The sequence below is a fragment of the Pseudophryne corroboree genome, chromosome 2 (assembly GCF_028390025.1).
Source record: "Pseudophryne corroboree isolate aPseCor3 chromosome 2, aPseCor3.hap2, whole genome shotgun sequence".
Classification (NCBI taxonomy): Eukaryota; Metazoa; Chordata; class Amphibia; order Anura; family Myobatrachidae; genus Pseudophryne; species Pseudophryne corroboree.
In genome coordinates, this window is record NC_086445.1 from 1,013,669,647 (window position 1) to 1,013,691,027 (window position 21,381).

Here is a 21,381-nt window from a genome sequence, read left to right on the forward strand (position 1 = left end):
TACCCCTCCACCCCGTTTATTTAGTCTCTCTCCTGTACAGCGTGTAACCCTCTAGATTGACTGTCAAATCATGAGATTTGTCCCACCACATTTCAGTAATGCCTATAATATCATATTCCTTGCTTGCTGCAAGGATTTCTAGTTCCCCTTATTACCTGTAAGGCTTCTAGCATTTACATACATGTATTCCCCTTATGGTAGGGACATCATAATTCTTATGCAGCAAAGATGACCCGTAATCATCATTGGTTACTGTTATTCTAAAACCCTTTTTAGTTCCCATGTTACTACCCTTGCCGTCTGCTCTATTCCTCTCCCTTACTCCTCCCCCATTTTGTTCACTATCGCCACCCCTGCTATTCTTACTGAATGACCTGTAATTTCTTGCTAAACCCTCCCCCTGGCACCTAGTTTAAAATCTCCTCCAACCATTTAACCATCCTTCCCCTTCCCCCTCCCCCTCCCCCCTTCCTCAAGCACCACTGCCCCCTCATTCAGGTGCAATCCATCATGATAAAAAAGATGGCGCCTGACTGAGAAATCCGCCCAGTGTTCTAGGAAATCAAACCCTCCTTTCCTGCACCAATCCCTAAGCCACACATTTACCTCCCTAATCTCCCTCTGTCTCCCTGGGATAGCACATGGCATGGGTAATAATTAGAAAATTACCTTAGATGTCCTTGCCTTAAGTTTTTTGCCTAATTCCCTATAGTTTTTAAGGACATCCCACCTTCCACTAACTTTGTCATTGGTGCCAACATGCACCAAGACGGCTGGATTCTTCCCAGCCCCTCCCAACAATCTATCTACCCGGTCCGCGATGTGCCGCACTCGGGAGACAACAGACCATATGGCGATCACGGTCCCGGTAGCAGATTGCCCTATCTGTGTTCCTAATAATGGAATCCCCTACCACCACAATCTGACTAGGTACCTTACTAACTTTTATCCCAACTGCACCAGAAGGACCACACCTCTGGTTGCTAGATGGAACAGTCTCCTCCAGCACCGTCATTTCCTCACTATCATCTTCCTATTCCTCGTCCAGTCATGCAAATTTATTCAGGTTTGATAGTTCAGAGATGTCGAGCCTCCCCCCTCTTTTTCTTCCTTCTAACTGTGACCCAGCTAGCTACCTGATCATCCTCATCTACCAGTGACCCCTACCTCAACTCCTCCACTGTTATATCTAAACTTCGCTCGAGATTGTGAATGTCCCTCAGTCGCGTAACGGTTTGCTCTAGATCAGTTACCTAGGCTTCCAGGGCAACCGTTCGCACACGCCTCGTGCAGATGTACTCACTTTGGGACGGTTGCTCCAGGTGCACGTACATCTTGCACGACATGCACTGAGTGAAATCCTCAATCCCAGCCCCACCCATATTTTTGTAAGGTCTAACTTTTGTTTTGCTTCTCTATTTCTTCTTGGGTAACAATCTAGGCAAAACACTCACTACACAATATTGAAGTTGGGTTATACTTATCTATCCTTTGTGTCCCCTAATCCTTCGCTTTTATGCAGCAGTAGTCACCTATTCCTTTGCTTGTATTCAGCAGTCTCAGTCCCCTTCCGTCCTCTCCTCTGACGTCTGCAGCAGCAGCCTTCCTTGTGCAGCTCAGCAGTGGATACAGGCCGATTGTGGGTCCCTGGTAGTACCTGCTGGCAGGAGCAGTAGGCTCTTTCCCCACCGGCAGCGTCCCTGGGCAGTACCTAGCATGCTCACACACAAAATAAAACAAAGACAGAAACAAAGGCAGCTCTATACCCTCAAAATATCTGCCCCTCACAAATGAAATCTCAGCCCCTCTGTTACTCCAAGTTAGAGACCCTCTCCGTCACTCACAAGGCCAGCCCCTTGCAGCCTCACCAGAGACTTAATGGTATTGCAAAAATTTGTGTTCCTGATTGCGTATTACAAAACTCACCTTCTGTATTCTAACTCACCTGCTGCTGTTTCCAACTCACAATTCACTTAAAAAGCCAAGCTTCACTTTACAATGCAAGCCCTCACAATGAGGTATCCCTTATTCTTATCCATGGTCAGACAGAATATTCAAAAAGATGCCATTGTTTAAGTGGAAATTCCCAGTTATCAGCTGTTCAACTGTTTGGTGAACTGTTCCTAAAATAATTATACTTTGATTTTAACACCGCTGAACCCAAATGATCAGTTGACCCAAAGGAGCTATATTGCCCTGTGATTTAGCTAAATTGCCCCATTTTATTAAAAAGAAACCTTAAGCTGCTGTAACTTCTGGATGTTTCCTTCCTGCAACAGCAAGTGACAAACAATGTAACGTGGAACCGTACAGCAGAAGGGATTGCGGCTACCCCACAATAAGTGCCGCAGAATGTAAGAAGAGGAATTGTTGCTTTGACTCCAGCATTCCTGGGGTTAACTGGTGTTTCTACTCCAAGTCACAAGGTATGGAGCTGCTGTATAGTTACTCACAAGTCATTATAGTTATGACGCTCACACCTCTTAAACTGGATACACACAAGTGCTGTACACACGTACAGATTATCTGTCCAATCTTTTCTAGGTGAAGCAAAAATCTGGTAATACTGTATACAGGAGTAAACGACATTTGACCATTTGCTCCCAAACACTGGTAGACATCCCAACTCCACAACAATGCCCCTCTTTCTGAATATTGAGTACAATTCTTAAGGGCCTCATACACTAACGATATGTCTGAGGCTGAAATCAGATGCGATTTACCTTGAACTCCCCCCGGGACCTTCCCAGGAGTGATTCCATATGATTTGGTGGTTTTGTGCTATTTTTGTATAAGTTGTATCACATGCGACTGATGAAGCTGCTATATAACGCATGTGATATATATCGTATGGCATACATTTGTACCATAAGATATGAGTTGAATTAGAGGGCTAGGGGGGCTGGGAGTGTCCTGAGAATGCCAGTCACACTTCTCTGTGATGCATCACATGCGATATGTCACATGCACAAACACTTTCCATCCAATTCTGGTATCATTAGTGCAGCACCAACGACCTAGGGGTTCTGATCCGATGCTCATGGGACCACGCATCGTATTGGACGTGAAACACACATGATCTGACACTTTTCATAATATATATCAGCCCGAAATAGTATGAAATCATGCAAAATGGTTGTAGTGTATGGGGCCATCTACAGTGTTCTTCTTCTTCTCTGTGGTGAGAGATATGGAAAAGTATTTACATGTGAGAATATATCATTTATGTCAGATTCATCAAGCATTAGTGTTTTCTATGTATCTGGGACACGTTTGCAATGTTGCCAGTAATGGGAGTAATTCACATCTGATCGCAGCAGCAAATTTGTTATCTAATGGGCAAAACCATGTGCAGTGCAGGGGGGGCAGATATAACTGGATCTGGTGTTTAGGTCGACACTGTCTAGGATGACCACTATTGGTCGGCAGTAAGTAGGTCACATGGTTTCTAGGTCAACAGGGACACTAGATCGACATGTACTAGATCAACATGACAAAAGGCAGACATGAGTTTTTCACTCTTTTTTTTTTTTTTTTTTTTTTTTTTTTTTTTTTCATACTTTGTGATCCTCGTGGACTACAATTGGGAACGGTAAACAATGCAGAGCGCAGCGGTAGTGGAGCGAGGCACCTTGCCCGAAGCATGGCGATGGAAGCGAGCAATGCGAGGGGACACGGTGCACTAATTAGGGTTCCTGGTCACTCTACAAAGAAAACGACTCAAACAATTAAACTTATGTCGACCTAGAAACCATGTTGACCTACTTACTGTCGACCTAAGTCTAGCCTATCTATCATACCACACCCGATGTAACATGTGCAGAGAGTTAGATTTGGGGGGTTATAGTGTTTCTGTGCAGGGTAAATACTGGCTGCTTTATTTTTACACTGCAATTTAGATTTCAGTTTGAACACACCCCACCCAAATCTAACTCTCTGCACATGTTACATCTGCCTCCCCTGCAGTACACATGGTTTTGCTGCAATCAGATCTGAATTAGGCCCTATGTATTTGGTGGGAGGCATTTGATACGCCGGCTGTCAGGATCCCAGCGCTCATCATACCAGCACCGGGATCCCGACAGCCGGCATACTGACAACTGTTCTCCCTCTTGGGGTGTCCACAACACCACTGGAGGGAGCATAAATAGCGTGGCATGCCACGGTGCCCGCATCATGGCCAATGCAGTGAGCCCGCAAGGGGCTCTTTTGCACTCACCCTGCTGCCTGCCGGCGTTCAGGATCCTGGCGCTGAGATCCCAAGCACTGGCAAAATGCAGTTGACCGTATCTGGCACTGCCAAGGGTTAGAGTCCTTGCAGTAGAGCTCCCAACTTGTCATGCATTGTAATATTTCCTATTGTCCTGATGTGTGCTCTGCTCCATCCAGATAAACAGCAATGTAGTGTGGACATCACAGAGCGTGAAGATTGTGGATTTCCTGGGATAAGTGATAAGGAATGCTATTCCAGAGGCTGCTGCTTTAATTCAAGTGTTCCCGGGGTTAAATGGTGTTTTTACCCCAAAAGTACAGGTAGAGTATAGAGTGCAGTGGTAGAGTGGGAGCATGTAGTGCTATTGATTACAGATTTGATGGAGCACAAACATGAATTATGCCCATACAGTAGCTCTAAGAGTTTATCTTGTGTATCCCTTATTCTTAGCCATGGTCACAGTATATAAGAACATGATGTTGTGTTAGTGGATATTTCCTGTTATCAGCTGTTGTTCAAATGTTTTCCTGCTCCTAAAAAAATTACTTTGATTATAACACGGCTGAACCCAAATGATCAGTTGACCAAAGGAACTAAATTTCCCTGTGATAAGTAAGCACTAGGCCATGCAGGGTGTAGCGAGGGTGGAACGAGTGGAGCTTGATCTCCAGGTGCCGCTAGGGACAGAAGGCGCTGTCTCTGTAACAGAGCTGAGAGCCGGGATCTCTGGGTAGGAGATGACTGGAAGAGGGGGAATGGGTGGCTACCACACTGCCTGCATGTTCCATGTTAAAAGAACCTTCCTGGCTGTCGGATATCTGCATTTGGTAATATGAAACATACAGGCAGTATGGTAGCCACCCCTTCCCTTTCCTCAGTCCTTTCCTTCTACACATGGAAGTCAATCGCATAGAAGCTCCGCCCCTCAGGCTAGAATGTGGAGATGCGCTGCTGCTGCCCTTTGGTGAGAATTAATGTGTATTTTGTTTATAATAGTTTGTGTATAAATGTATGTGTGTATATATGTCTGTGCCTAAATGTGTGTGAAGATATAGTGGGTGGGGGTGCTGTGACATGACCCTGCTCCCGGGTGTCATGTCTCCACGCTACACCTCAGAGGCCATGTACGCTCCATGAACTATACTTCACTGAACAACATCTTCAACACAGGCAATTCTAATCACATGCAAGTAATGAGATCACACATACCCAGATGATTATGCAGAAGTGTATGTAGAAGTGTATCTGGATAAACACGGATTGGGAGCAGATTTATTGGCCCCCAGATGTCACATGTTTAGGATAGCAAATAAGAAAAATCTGAATAGATCTGAACTCTCGTTAATTTAGGCTTTAAGAACAGAGTAAATTCGAACCCGCACATTTCTAACTTTTTGAGAATTCTTCATATCTATTCACTGGGAACTAGAGACATTAATACAGTATGTGATACACTGTGTCTCTCAATACAACATGATGCTCACACCTCTAAGTAGTAATATACAATAAATAAGTGATGGGAGCCTTCAGTCATGAGGTACACTAGTAATAAAGCCTCCCAAGTACATGGATCCATCGGTAAACTAGATATACACTATTCCACAGGTTCTCAAGCTCTGTCCTCAGGACCCCACACATTACATGTTTTCCAGATCTCCCCATATAATCACTAGTGAAATAATTAATGCCATTGGTGGATCTTTTAAACTGGGTCAGTGAGTAATGAATACACCTGTGCACATACCAGGTGATCTGGAAAATGTGAACTTTGTTGGGTCCTGAGGATGGTTTGAGAACCACTGCACTATACAATTATCTTGAGGACAATCTGTCCAAACTGGTTGGAATGAATATCTGGTAATGTATGAGAACAAATCACAATCAACCATTTCCACCCAAACACTGGAAAATGCACAAAAATAGTTGTTTAAAGAAATTGGTTGAATATTTGTTTTAAACAACTTGTCTGACCATTTTTCTTCATTTTCCAGTGTTTATGTAAAATAGTTGATACATTAACAGATTTTCATTCCAACCAGACAGATTGGATGGATGATCTGCCAGATAATTGTATAGTGTATGCCAAGCTTAACTGTCAGAAAGCAAGCACCGCCCACTCAAGCATAGTTGCCAGCTGATAATTTCCAGAGGACAATCTCAGGTAAGTGTTTTCTATGTATCTTGTACATGTTAGCAATGTTGGCAGTTGTATTTGGCACTGTAAAGGGTTAGGGGCCCTACTCACTGGCCGAGCTGCCCGACGGCGGATACGGCCGACGAGCGACCCGGCGGCGGGGGGGCAGTGAAGGGGGGAGTGAAGTTTCTTCACTCCCCCCGTCACGCGGCTGCATTGAAGTGCAGGCAAATATGGACGAGATCGTCCATATTGGCCTGCATGCACAGCCGACGGGAGACCAGCGATGAACGAGCATGGGGACGCGCATCGTTCATCGCAGGAGTCTCCACACTGAAAGATATGAACGAGTTCTCGTTCATTTATGAACGAGATCGTTCACATCTTTTTAAAAATCGGCCAGTGTGTAGGGCCTATTAGAGTACTTGCAATAGAGCTCCCAACTTTCTTGTCATGCATTGTAATATTTCCTATTGTCCTGATGTGTGCTCTGCTCCATCCAGATAAACAGCAATGTAGTGTGGACATCACAGAGCGTGAAGATTGTGGATTTCCTGGGATAAGTGATGAGGAATGCTATTCCAGAGGCTGCTGCTTTAATTCAAGTGTTCCCGGGGTTAAATGGTGTTTTTACCCCAATATCACAGGTAGAGAATAGAGTGCAGTGGTAGAGTGGGAGCATGTAGTGCTATTGATTACAGATTTGATGGTGCACATACATGAATTGGACCCATAGCTCTAAAGGGCCCTACACATATGGTGGTGTGCTGCCGAGATGCCTGACGGCCGATACGGCTGGGGGGGGGGATTTAAGATACTTCACCCCCCCCCCCCCCTTCCTGTAGCCTGGCTCCATAGCAGTGCATGCTAATATGGACGAGATTGTCCGTATTGGCTCGCATGCATAAGAAACGGTGCACCAAAGATGAACGAGCGCAGGGCTCTGCCTCATTCATCATTGCTGCCTCCACACTGAATGATATGAATGAGTTTTCATGCATTAATGAACAAGAACATTCATATTGTTTGGTGAAATCTGCCAGTGTGTAGGGCCCATAAGAGTTTGTAACATAGTAACGAAGGTTGAAAAAAGACAATTGTCTATTGAGTTCAACCTATTTGTGGTCCCCTATGCAGTCTTATTATAGGACTAGTTATTTTTATGTTAGGAATAGTTATATTAGCTATAATGCGTGCCTACGCACCATAACCCTGAATATTTTTATCCAATAGGAATTTATCCAACCCATTCTTAAAGGTGTTGCCGGAGTCCACCATTACTACTCTCAGGCAGGGAATTCCAAACACTTATTGTCCTTTCTGTGAAAACCTTTTCTCAATGTGCGGAAACTCCTCTCCTCTAACCTAAGCGAGTGACCACGTGTCCTCTGTGCTGATCTTATAGAAAACCGGCCCCTGCCAAACTGTGTATTGACCCCTTATATATTTGCAGATGTTGATCATGTCTCCTCTTTTCCAATGTAAACATGCCTAGCCTTGCAAGCCTTTCCTCGTATTCCAGCGTCTCCATGCCCTTGATTAGTTTGGTCGCCCGCCTGTGAACCTTTTCTAGCTCCAGGATATCTTTTTTTGTAATATGGTGCCCAAAATTGCACACAGTATTCAAGATGTGGCCTCACTAGTGATTTATATAATGAGTATAATACTCTCGACCCTTGCATCAATTCCCCATTTTATGCATGCTAATCTTATTATCCTTCTTTGCTGCACTCCTACTTTGGGTACTGCTGCTTAGTTTATCTATGTGCACCCCTAGGTCTTTTTCCGGTACAGAATCCCCTAATATTACCCCATTTAATATGTAGGTGTTATTGGTCTTGCCCCCACAGTGCATTACCTTACACTTGTCTGTGTTGAACCTCATTCTCGTTTTTGCTGCCCATGCTTCTTCATTCTGAAGAGACTCAGCATCCCCCTCCGTATTTATAACCTTACACAATTTGGTATCGTGTGCGAAAATTAACACCATGCTCTCTAGACTTACTGTTAGGTGGTTGATGAAAATGTTGCACAAAAGTGGTCCGAGTACAGACCCTTGTGGCACACCACTTAGTACTTTAGTCCAATTTAAAAAAAAAAGTCCATTGACCACAACGCGCTGCTCCCTATTATCTAACCAAAGTGCACATTGTGCTCCCTAGCCCTATTTCTTGTAGCTTATAGATAAGATGCATGTGTGGTACAGTGTCAAAAGTTTGGCAAAGTCTGAAAAGATTACATCCACCTCCTTACCCTGATCAAGGTTCGCACTTACTGTTTTATAAAAGCCAAGTAAGTTGGTCTGACATGATCTGTCCTTCACAAATCCATGTTGGTTCCTTTTAATGACCTTATTTGCTTCAAGGAACTTTTGAATACTGTTCCTTAGAATACCTTCCAATACTTTCCCCACTATAGATGTAAGACTAACTGGTCTAAAATTACCTGGTTCAGCTTTGCTCCCCTATTTGAATATCTGTACTAACTCTGCTATACGCCAGTCTTTGGGAACCATACCAGATTTAACCGAATCCATGAAGATCAAAAATAGAGGTCTTGCTAGTTCAGCGTACAGCTCCATAAGAACCCTCGGGTGAATTCTATCGGGACCAGGTGACTTATTAATCTTTAACTTTTTTAATCGGTCACAGACTACCTCCTCATGTAAATAAGCATTTGGTCCTCTCGTAAATACCGTTGAAAAAAACTTGTTTAGCTTGTTTGCTATGTCATTATCACTTTTGATTAAGACTCCCCTCTTGTCCTTTTTAATAGCCTATACTCTCCTTTAGTCTCTCTTGCTGTTTCAGTTTCTACTTTAGCTGCTCTTATTCCTTTTTTGCATATTTTGTTAGTCCTTATAGTGATGAAATGACTCTGCATCCCCCTCAGACTTGTATTTTATAATTGCTTGTTAGGTTTTAGAAATGGCTTTACGTAAAGACATACCCCTCCACCCCGTTTATTTAGTCTGTCACTCCTGTACAGCGTGTAACCATCTTGATTGACTGTCCAATCATGAGATTCATCCCACCACATTTCAGTAATGCATATAATATCATATTCCTTGCTTGCTGCGAGGATTTCTAGTTCCCCTTATTTCCTATAAGGCTTCTAGCATTTACATACATACAATTGAGATGTATTCCCCTTATGGTAGGGACATCATAATTCTTATGCAGCAAAGATGACCCGTAATCGTCATTGGTTACTGTTATTCTAAAACCCTTTTTAGTTCCCATGTTACTACCCTTGCCGTCTGCTCTATTCCTCCCCGTTACTCCTCCACCATTTTGTTCACTAACGCCACCCCTGCTATTCTTACTGAATGACCCGCAATTTCTTGCTAAACCCTCCCCCTGGCACCTAGTTTAAAATCTCCTCCAACCATTTAACCACCCTCCCCCCCCCCCCCCCCCTTCCTCCAGCACCACTGCCCCCTCATTCAGGTGCAATCCATCACCACAAAAAAGATGGCGCCTGACTGAGAAGTCCGCCCAGTGTTCTAGGAAAACAAACCCTCCTTTCCTGCACCAATCCCTAAGCCACACATTTACCTCCCTAATTTCCCTGTCTCTCCCTGGGCTAGCACGTGGCATGGGTAATAATTAGAATATTACCTTAGATGTCCTTGCCTTAAGTTTTTTGCCTAATTCCCTATAGTATTTAAGGACATCCCACCTTCCACTAACTTTGTCATTGGTGCCAACATGCACCAAGACGGCTGGTTTCTTCCCAGCATCTCCCAACAATCTATCTACCCGGTCCGCGATGTGCCGCACTCGCGAGACAACAGACCATACGGCGATCACGGTCCCAGTAGCAGATTGCCCTATCTGTGTTCCTAATAATGGAATCCCCTACCACCACAATCTGACTAGGTACCTTACTAACTTTTATCCCAACTGCACCAGAAGGACCGCTCCTCTGGTTGCTAGATTGAACAGTCTCCTCCAGCACCGTCATTTCCTCACTATCATCCTCCGATTCCTCGTCCAGTCATGCAAATTTATTCAGGTTTGATAGTTCAGAGATGTCGAGCCTCCCCCCTCTTTTTCTTCCTTGTAACACTGACCCAGCTAGCTACCTGATCATCCTCATCTACCAGTGACCCCTACCTCAACTCCTCCACTGTTATATCTAAACTTCGCTGGAGATTGTGAATGTCCCTCAGTCGCGTAACGGTTTGCTCTAGATCAGTTACCTAGGCTTCCAGGGCAACCATTCGCACACGCCTCGTGCAGATGTACTCACATTGGGACGGTTGCTCCAGGTGCACGTACATCTTGCACGACATGCACTGAGTGAAATCCTCAATCCCAGCCCCACCCATATTTTTGTAAGGTCTAACTTTGTTTTGCTTCTCTATTTCTTCTTGGGTAACAATCTAGGCAAAACACTCACTATACAATAATGAAGTAGGGCTTATACTTATCTATCCTTTGTGTCCCCTAATCCTTCACTTTTATGCAGCAGCAGTCACCGATTCCTTTGCTTGTATTCAGCAGTCTCAGTCCCTTTCCGTCCTCTCCTCTGACGTCTGCAGCAGCAGTCTTCCTTGTGCAGCTCAGCAGTGGATACAGGCCGATTGTGGGTCCCTGGTAGTACCTGCTGGCAGCAGTAGGCTCTTTCCCCACCGGCAGCGTCCCTGGGCAGTACCTAGCATGCTCACACACAAAATAAAACAAAGACAGAAACAAAGGCAGCTCTATAACCTCAAAATATCTGCCCCTCACAAATGAAATCTCAGCCCCTCTGTTACTCCAAGTTAGAGACCCTCTCAATCACTCGCAAGGCCAGCCCCTTGCAGCCTCACCAGAGACTTAATGGTATTGCAAAAATTTGTGTTCCTGGTTGCGTATTACAAAACTCACCTTTTTCTGTATTCTAACTCACCTGCTGCTGATTCCAACTCACAATTCACTTATAAAGCCAAGCTTCACTTTACAATGCAAGCCATCACAATGGGTGTAGTTCATCAATAGACATTATCTAGGTCGACAATGTTTAGGTCGACCACTATAGGTCGACAGTCACTAGGTCAACATGGATGGAAGGTCGACATGAGGATTTTTTTTTTTTTTGTCGTTTTCTTCGTAAAGTGACCGGGATCCCCAATTAGTGCACCGCGTCACCTCGCATGGCTCGCTTCGCTCGCCATGCTTCGGGCATGGTGCCTTCACTCCGCTACCGCTTCACTCGGCACAGATTACCGTTCCAATCGTAGTCCACGTGGATCGTTAAGTATGAAAAAATTCAAAAAAAGAAAAATGTGAAACTCATGTCGACCTTTTGATCTGTCGACCTAGCACATGTCGACCTAAAAACCCTGTCTACCTTCCATCCATGTCGACCAAGACCGTGTCTATCTTCAGACCGGATCCCCTCACAATGAGGTATCCTTTATTCTTAGCCATGGTCAGACAGAATATTCAAAAAGATGCCATTGTTTAAGTGGAAATTCCCAGTTTTCAGCTGTTCAACTGTTTGAACTGTTCCTTAAATAATTATACTTTGATTTTAACACCGCTGAACCCAAATGATCCGTTGACTAAAGGAGCTAAATTGCCCTGTAATCTAGCTAAATTGCCCCATCTTATTAAAAAGAAACCTTAAGCTGCTGTAACTTCTGGATGTTTCCTTATTGCATCAACGGCAAGTGACAAACAATGTAACGTGGAACCGTACAGCAGAAGGGATTGCGGCTACCCCACAATAAGTGCTGCGGAATGTAAGAGGAGGAATTGTTACTTTGACTCCAGCATTCCTTGGGTTAACTGGTGTTTCTTCTCCAAGTCACAAGGTATGGAGCTGCTGTATAGTTACTCACAAGTCATTATAGTTATGACGCTCGCGCCTCTTAAGCTGGATACACACAAGTGCCCTACACACTTACAGATTATCTGTCCAATCTTTTCTAGGTGAAACAAAAATCTGGTAATACTGTATACAGGAGTAAACGAAATTTGACCATTTGCTCCCAAACACTGGAAAACATCCCAACTCCACAACAATGCCCCTCTTTCTGAATATTGAGTGCAATTCTTAAGGGCCCCATATACTAACGATATGTCTGAGGCTGAAATCGGATGCGATTTACCTTGAACTCCCCCCGGGACCTTCCCAGGAGTGATTCCATATGATTTGGTGCTTTTGTGCTATTTTGTATAAGATGTATCGCATGCGACTGATGAAGCCGCTATATAACGCATGTGATATATATCGTATGGCATACAATTGTACCATAAGATGTATATGATAGGCTGAATTAGAGGGCTAGGGGGGCTGGGAGTGTCCTGAGAATGCCAGTCACACTTCTCTGTGATGCATCGCATGCGATATATCACATGCACAAAAAACACACTTTCCACCCAATTCTGGCATCATTGGTGCAGCACCAACCACCTAGTGGCTCCGATCCGATGCTCATGGGACCACGCATCGGATTGGACGTGAAACATATATGATCTGACACTTTTTATAATATATATCGGCCCGAAATAGTATGAAATCATGCAAAATGGTTGTAGTGTATGGGGCCATCTACAGTGTTCTTCTTATTCTCTGTGGTGAGAGATATGGAAAAGTATTTACATGTGAGAATATATCATTTGTCAGATTCATCAAGCATTAGTGTTTTCTATGTATCTGGGACACGTTTGCAATGTTGCCAGTAATGGGAGTAATTCACATCTGATCGCAGCAGCAAATTTGTTATCTAATGGGCAAAACCATGTGCAGTGCAGGGGGGCAGATATAACTGGATCCGGTGTTTAGGTCGACACGGTCTAAGATGACCACTATTGGTCGATGGTAAGTAGGTCAACATGGTTTCTAGGTCGACAGGGACACTAGGTCGACATGTACTAGATCAACATGACAAAAGGTTGACATGAGTTTTTCACTTTTTTTTTATTTAATTTTTTATCATTTTTGAACTTTTTCATACTTTGTGATGCACGTGGACTACAATTGGGAACGGTAACCTGTGCCGAGCGTAGCGGTAGTGGAGCGAGGCACCTTGCCCGAAGCATGGCGATGGAAGCGAGCAATGCGAGGGGACACAATGCACTAATTAGGGTTCCTGGTCACTATGAAGAAAACGACGCCAGAAACTATTAAATTCAGGTCAACCTTTTGTTATGTCGACTTAGTACATGCTGACCTATAGTCCCTGTCGACCTAGAAACCATGTTGACCTATTTACTGACGACCTAAGTCTAGTCTATCTAGCATACCACACTTGATGTAACATGTGCAGAGTTAGATTTGGGGGGTTAGTGTTTCTGTGCAGGGTAAATACTGGATGCTTTATTTTTACACTACAATTTAGATTTCAATTTGAACACACCCCACCCAAATCTATCTCTCTGCACATGTAACATCTGCCCCATCTGCACTGCACATGGTTTTGCTGCAATCAGATCTGAATTAGGCCCTATGTATTTGGTGGAAGGCATTTGATACGCCGGCTGTCAGGATCCTTGCGCTCATCATACCAGCACCGGGATCCTGACAGCCGGCATACTGACAACTATTCTCCCTCTTGGGGTGTCCAGGAAACCACTGGAGGGAGCATAAATAGCGTGGCATGCCACTGTGCCCGCATAGTGGCCAATGCAGTGAATCCCGCAAGGAGCTCTTTTGCACTCGCCCTGCTGCCTGCCGGCGTTCAGGATCCTGGTGCAGGGATCCCAAGCACTGGCAAAATGCAGTAGACCGTATTTCTGACTGTCACGGGTTAGAGTCCTTGCAGTAGAGCTCCCAACTTTCTTGTCATGCATTGTAATATTTCCTATTGTCCTGATGTGTGCTCTGCTCCCTCCAGATAAACAGCAATGTAGTGTGGACATCACAGAGCGTGAAGATTGCGGTTATCCCGGGATAAGTGCTAAGGAATGCTATTCCAGAGGCTGCTGCTTTAATTCAAGTGTTCCCGGGGATAAATGGTGTTTTTACCCCAAAGACACAGGTAGAGTATAGAGTGCAGTGGTAGAGTGGGAGCATGTAGTGCTATTGATTACAGATTTGATGGGGCACAAACATGAATTAGGCCCATAGTGCTAAGATTTGCTTGTGTATCCCTTATTCTTAGCCATGGTCACAGTATATAAGAACATGATGTTGTGTAAGTGGATATTTCCTGTTATCAGCTATTCAAATGTTTTCCTGCTCCTAAAAAATTACTTTGATTTTAACACAGCTGAACCCAAATGATCAGTTGACCAAAGGAACTAAATTGCCCTGTGACAAGTAAGCACTAGGCCATGCAGGGGTGTAGCGAGGGGGGAACGAGTGGAGCTGGATCTCCAGGTGCCGCTGGGGACAGAAGGCGCTGTCTATGTAACAGAGCTGAGAGCCAGGATGTCGGGGTAGGAGATGACTGGAAGAGGGGGAAGGGTTGCTACCACACTGCCTGCATGTTCCATGTCCCATGTTAAAAGAACCTTCCTGGCTGTCGGGTATCTGCATTTGGTAATATGAAACATACAGGCAGTATGGTAGCCACCCCTTCCCCTTTCCTCAGTCCTTTCCTTCTACCCACGGAGGTCAATTGCACAGAAGCTCTGCCCATCAGGCTAGAATGTGGAGATGCTCTGCTGCTGCCCTTTTGGTGAGAATTAATGTGTATTATTGTGAGTGTCTGTGTGTTTGTGTATAAATGTATATCTGTGTATGTGATTCTGTGCCTAAATGTGTGTGAATCTATATATGTATGTGGTGGGTGGGGGTGCTGTGACATGACCCTGCTCCCGGGTGTCATGTCTCCACGCTACACCTCAGAGGCCACGTACGCTCCATGAACTATACTTCACTGAACAACATCTTCAACACAGGCAATTCTAATCACATGCAAGTAATGAGATCACACACTTCTACATACCCAGATGATTATGCATCAGGATAAACACTGATTGGGAGCAGATTTTGATCCCTATTTTTAGTAGAGATGTGTGTTTTTGGGTTTACCTAAACTTACCTGGCTCAAAAAATGGCTTCTTATTGGCCCCCAGATGTCACATGTTTAGGATAGTAAATAAGAAAAATCTGAATAGATCTGAACTCTCGTTAATTTAGGCTTTAAGAACTGAGTAAATTTGAACCCGCACATTTCTAACTTTTTGAGAATACTTCATATCTATTCACTGAGAACTAGAGACATTAATACAGTATGTGATGCTCATTGTGTCTCACAATACTACATGACACTCACACCTCTAAGTAGTAATATACAATAAACAAGTGATGGGAGCCTTCAGTCATGAGGTGCACTAGTAACAAAGCCTTACAGGTACATTGATCTATCGGTAAACTAGATATACACTCTTCCACAGGTTCTCAAACTTTCCTCAGGACCCCACACATTACATGTTTTCCAGATCTCCCCACATAATCACTAGTGAAATAATTAGCTTTATTGGTGGATCTGTTAAACTGTGTCAGTGAGTAATGAATACACCTGTGCACCTGCTAGGTGATCTGGAAAATGTGAACTATGTTGGGTCCTGAGGATGGTTTGAGAACCACTGCATTATACAATTATCTGGAGGACAATCTGTCCAAACTGGTTGGAATGAATATCTGGTAATGTAGAAGAACAAATCACAATCAACCATTTCCGCCCAAACACTGGAAAATGGACAAAAATAGTTGTTTAAAAAAAAATGGCTTGAATATTTGTTTTAACCAACTTGTCTGACAATTTTTCTCTTTTCCAGTGTTTATGTAAAATAGTTGATACATTAACCGATTTTAATTCCAACCAGACGGATGACCTGCCAGATAATTGTATAGCGTATAACTGTCAGTTCTACTTTTTTTTTTGTCACACAAATGGGTGGGCATATAGAGAGCAAGCACCGCCCACTCATGCACAGTTGCCAACTGATGGTAATTTTCAGAGGGCAATCTCAGGTAACAGTGTGTTCTATGTATCTGGTACATGTTGGCTATGTTGCCAATTATAAATTTCTGATTGTCAAGAGTTACAGTACTTGCAGTAGAGCTCCCAACTTTCTCTTCATGCATTGTAATACATCCTATGTCTTGATGTGTGCTCTGCTCCATCAAGATAAACCGCAATGTAGTGTGGACATCAAAGAGCGTGAAGATTGTGGTTTTCCTGGGATAAGTGATAAGGAATGCTATTCTAGAGGCTGCTGCTTCAATTCAAGTGTTCCCGGGGTTAAATGGTGTTTTTACCCCAAAAGCACAGGTAGAGTATAGAGTGCAGTGGTAGAGGGGGAGCATGTAATGCTATGGATTATCTGTTTGATTGCGCAAAAACATGAATAAGGACCATAGCTCTAAGAGCTTTGCTTGTGTATACTTTATTCTTAGCCATGGCCAGACAGTATGGGAAAATGCCATTGTTTAAGTGGAAATTTCCTGTAAGTTCAAAGTTTGTTTAACTGTTCCTAAAAAATTATACTCTGATTTTTAACACTGATGAACCCAAATGATCAGTTGACCAAAGGAGCTAAATTGCCCTGTTCTAAGTAAGCACTAGGCCATGTAATGTATTCGCTATGAACTATACATCACCGAACAACATCAACACCTGCAATTCTAATTACATGCAAGTAATGAAATCACACATACTTTTACATATCCAAACTATGCATCTGGGTCATTGCCGGCCCTAACCAATTTGATGCCCTAGGCAAGATTTTGGCTGGTGCTCCCTAGCACTGCCGCTAGTTCCACCTCTGACCCAGCACCCTTCTCCCAGCAAAGCACCAGTAGCACAGATCACAGCAGCAGCCAGCAACATACATCACCCATAGCTATCCTCATTTTGGTGTACTATGCCAGCAAGAGCATTGGTTATCCCATATAGAAATTGGGTCCGTGCACGCTGAAGGTACACAGGCCAAAAACTAGTGTTCTTGTTAGGAATAAGCATACACAAATGTTTTTCACATATCACACTATAGTGTCCCTTATTCACATAACGCCTCACGGTAGTACCCACCATAATGCTTCTTGACATTACACTATACCATATTGCTCCTTATTCTCATTACACCACACAGTAGTGCCCATTATACACATAATTCCACATTAATGCCCCTTGCACACATGCCCCACATTAGTAATGCCATTATGCACATAATACCACTCAGTAATGCCCCTCACACATGCCCCACATTAGTAATGCTAGTGCACATTGCAGGTTGGGGGTGTGAGGCTGGATAGCGCCATGGCTGCAGGGAGACTTGGCAGAGAAAGTGACAATGGCTCATGGGAGGAGGAGCTGCTGTTGGTCATGCGCAGCAGCCCTCCCCCCGTGGCCTTTTTTAATGCTCCTCACTACCCTCACTTAACTGCTCTAGGAGTACTGGCTTGTAAGGTCCCGCTGCTACCGGCTCCCAGCTGAGCTCTGATTGTGATAGCTAGCCCAAAGTAGAACCTGATGGACCCAGGTGCAAAAATATATTCTCCACCTACCCGCTAGAGCAGTGTTTCCCAACCGCAGGCCTCAAGGCACACTAACAGTTCTGGTTTTAGTGATATCCAGGCTTGAACACAGGTGACTTAATTAGTAGCTGAGTTATTTTGATTTAACCATCTGTGCTGAAGCCTGGATATCACTAAAACCTGCACTGTTGGTGCGCCTTGAGGACTGCGGTTGGGAATGCCTGCGCTAGAGAAATACAAGTCACTTAACAGGTTGATATCGGTGCACGTGCCCAATCCACAGCAGAGCTTTCTCCAAATGCTTCCTCCCTTGTGTGTCCCAAATGCCTCCAGTGTCTCCCTGATATCCCCTCTCAACAGCAACATGTTCCCCACATCCCCTCTACACATCACATAACTGCACTACATCTCCACTATATGCTGCACTACCTCACTAACCCTTCACACTGCATTAAATCCCTACACTACATACCCACTTTACACTGCAATCAGTACACTAGTATGAGGCTCTAAATCACTACAATACATGCCCCTATATGTTGCTGTACATCTTTACACTACATCCCCCGTCTATGCTGCACTAAGGGGTCTATTTACTAAGCCTTGGCTGGAGATGAAGTACCAGCCAATCGGCTTCTAACTGCCATTTTTTAAACACTGACTGTAACATGGTAGTTAGAACCAGATTGGCTGGGACTTTATCTCCATCCAATTTATCTCAGATCAAGGCTTAGTAAATAGACCCCTAAAACACTACAGAACGTCCTTCCCCCTACATGCCAAACCAAATCACTACACTAAATACCCCTTATACTAAGCACTATATCACTACACTAAATAACCCCATATGCCGCACTACATGACTGCACTATATTCCCAACAATAACATTTATCACATCCTTGTGCCACCCCCAACATGAACTTACCATAATGAAGTCCTCTCTGTACACTGGAGCTTCAAGGGCGACACTGCAACATTGTAGAGTGGTAGGAGGCAGGGACCTGGGAGAGAGCTGGGTAGAGCAAACGAGAAGTGGAAAAAGGCTTGGTCCTATGGCTGGGACAGCGTAGGTGGAGGGCAAGTGGGGTCTGGCTGAGGGAAGTAGAGGGTGGAGCCTGAGCCTCTTTGGCTGGGACAGAGCAAGGTAGAGGGAAAGTGGTGGCAGGGCTGAATGTTGGAAAGAAGGGGGAGGGGCTTTGTCCTCAGTCTGGTAAAGCACTTGGTAGAGGAAATAGGGAACTGACTGAGGGGAAGAATGGGGCGTGGCCTGATCTTCTGGCTGGGTCAGAGCAGTTTAGAAGGGAAGTGGGGCAGGGCTGGCTGTAGGGAATAAAGGGGTCAGGCTTGGTCCTCCAGCTGGATCAGATCAGGGAGAAGGAAAGTGTGGACTTGCTGAGGTGGGAAAAGGGGTGGGGCCTGATACTCTATTCAAACCAGAGAAGGGTAGTGAAGAATTGGGGAATGGGCTTGCTGAGGGAAAGAAGGGGTCCTGGTCCTCTGGCCAGGACAGAACAGGGAAGAGGGGAATTAAGGACTGGTAGAAGAATGCAGAGCTTGGTCCTTTGACGTGAGAGCGCAGACCCGCATAGGGCTGAAGGGTTGCTGGCCTAGTAATAACAAGAGAGCAAGATAGAGGAGAAGAGGGCAGGCTAAAGGGGGCTGGCCTAGTCCTGTGGACAGGAGATAGCATTGGCAGAGAGGAAGAAGGGGGTGGTTCTGTCCTGCAGCAGCTGTTGCCTAAGAGGAGGGGACCCGTTCTATCCTCGCCCTGACCACACTGCTCTCTCCCTGCTTACAGCCCCACAGCAATCGCTAACATCACTGGCTGTGGGCTCTGCACTGTCTACTGGCTCTAGGCAGATGTGAATGCTCATTGGCATTACAATTGCCCTAGGCCAGTGATGGCTAACCTTGACACTCCAGCTATTGAACTACACATCCCAGCATGCCCTGCTACAGTTTTGTTATTTGGCCATGCTAAAACTGATGCAGGGCATGCTGGGATATGTAGTTCAACAGCTAGTGTCAGTTAGCCATCACTGCCCTAGGCAATTGCCCAGCTTGCCTATAGCTAGGGCTGGCTATGATCGTGGTAAAATCAGATTTGGAGCAGACTTTCATCACTAATTTTAGTAGAGATGTGCGGGTTTGGATTTACCTGAATTTACTTGGCTCTAGAAATGGCGTCTCATTGGCTCTCAGATGTCGCGTGTTTAGGATAGCCAAATAAGACAAATCAGGATAAATCTGATCTTGCATTCATTTTGGCATTAATAAACGAGTAAATTTGAACGCGCACATCTCTAACTTTTTGAGAATTCTTCGGATCTATTCACTGGGTACTGGAGACGTTACTACAGTATGTGATGCACATTGTTGTCTCATACTACATGACGCTCACCTCTAAGTAGTAACATACAATAAATAAGTGATGGGAGCCTTCAGACATGAGGTGCACTAGTAATAGACTTCCAGGTACATGGAACCATCATAAAACTAGATATAAACTATTCCACAGGTTCTCACTCCGTCCTCAGGATCCCACACATTACATGTTTTCCAGATCTCCTCACAGAATTGCTAGTGAAATAATTAGCTCCATCTATGGATCTTATAAAATAGGTCAGTGAGTAATGAATATACCTGTGCTGGGTGATCTGGAAAATGTGGGGTTCTGAGGACAGTTTGAGAACAACTGTACTATACAATTATCTTGCAGACCATCTGTCCAATCTAGCTGGTTGGAAAGAATATCTGGTAATCTGAGAGCAAATCGCATTCAACCATTTACTCCCAAACACTGGAAAATGGACAAAAATAGTTGTTCAAACAAATTGGTTAAATATTTGGTTTAACCAACTTGTCTAGCAATTTTTCTCCATATTGTAGTGTATAGGAAAAATAGTTGATACATGACCAGATTTTCATTCCAACCAGACATATTGAACAGATGGTCTACCAGGTAATTGTATAGTGTATACCCAGCTTTATTGTCATTAATGCTTTCTTTTATGATGTCACACAAATGGGCGGGCATATAGAGAGCAAGCACCGCCCACTCATGCATAGTTGCCAACTGATGGTAAATTCCAGAGGGCAATCTCGGGTAACAGAATTTTCTATGTATCTGGGACATGTTTGCAATGTTGCCAGTTATGTATTTCTTACTGTCGAGGGTTACAGTACTTGCTGTAGAGCTCCCAACTTTCTTTTCATGCATTTTAATATTTCCTATGTCTTGATGTGTGCTCTGCTCCATCCAGATAAACAGCAATGCAGGGTGGACATCAAAGACCGTAAAGATTGTGGTTATCCCGGGATAAGTGCTAACTAATGCTATTCCAGAGGCTGCTGCTTTAATTCAAGTGTTCCTGGGGTTAAAGTGTGTTTTTACCCCAATAGCATAGGTAGAGTATAGAGTGCAGTGGTAGAGTGGGAGCATGTAATGCTATTTATTACAGATTTGATGGTGCACATACATAATTTATCCCCATACAGTAACTCTGAAAGATTATCTTATGTATCCCTTATTAGCCATGGCCAGACAGCACATTAGAAAATGCCATTGTTTAAGTGGAAATTTCTTGTTATCAGCTATTCAAAGTTTGACTA

At 44.2% G+C, this 21,381-nt stretch overlaps 1 protein-coding gene across 48 annotated transcripts in view; it reads left to right on the forward strand.

Moving 5' to 3' along the window:
• The window catches only part of LOC135050271 (uncharacterized), a 466,297-nt gene that overhangs the window by 410,319 nt on the left and 34,597 nt on the right, over window positions 1-21,381 (forward strand). For 47 of the 48 annotated variants that reach the window (XM_063956613.1, XM_063956631.1, XM_063956611.1 and 44 more), the window contains 4 exons: window positions 2,280-2,426; window positions 4,390-4,533; window positions 6,851-6,994; window positions 14,176-14,319. In XM_063956613.1, coding sequence (XP_063812683.1) covers window positions 2,280-2,426; window positions 4,390-4,533; window positions 6,851-6,994; window positions 14,176-14,319 — 579 coding nt within the window. The remainder of the gene's footprint in view (window positions 1-2,279; window positions 2,427-4,389; window positions 4,534-6,850; window positions 6,995-14,175; window positions 14,320-21,381) is intronic. The other variant, XM_063956632.1, reaches the window with a different exon arrangement.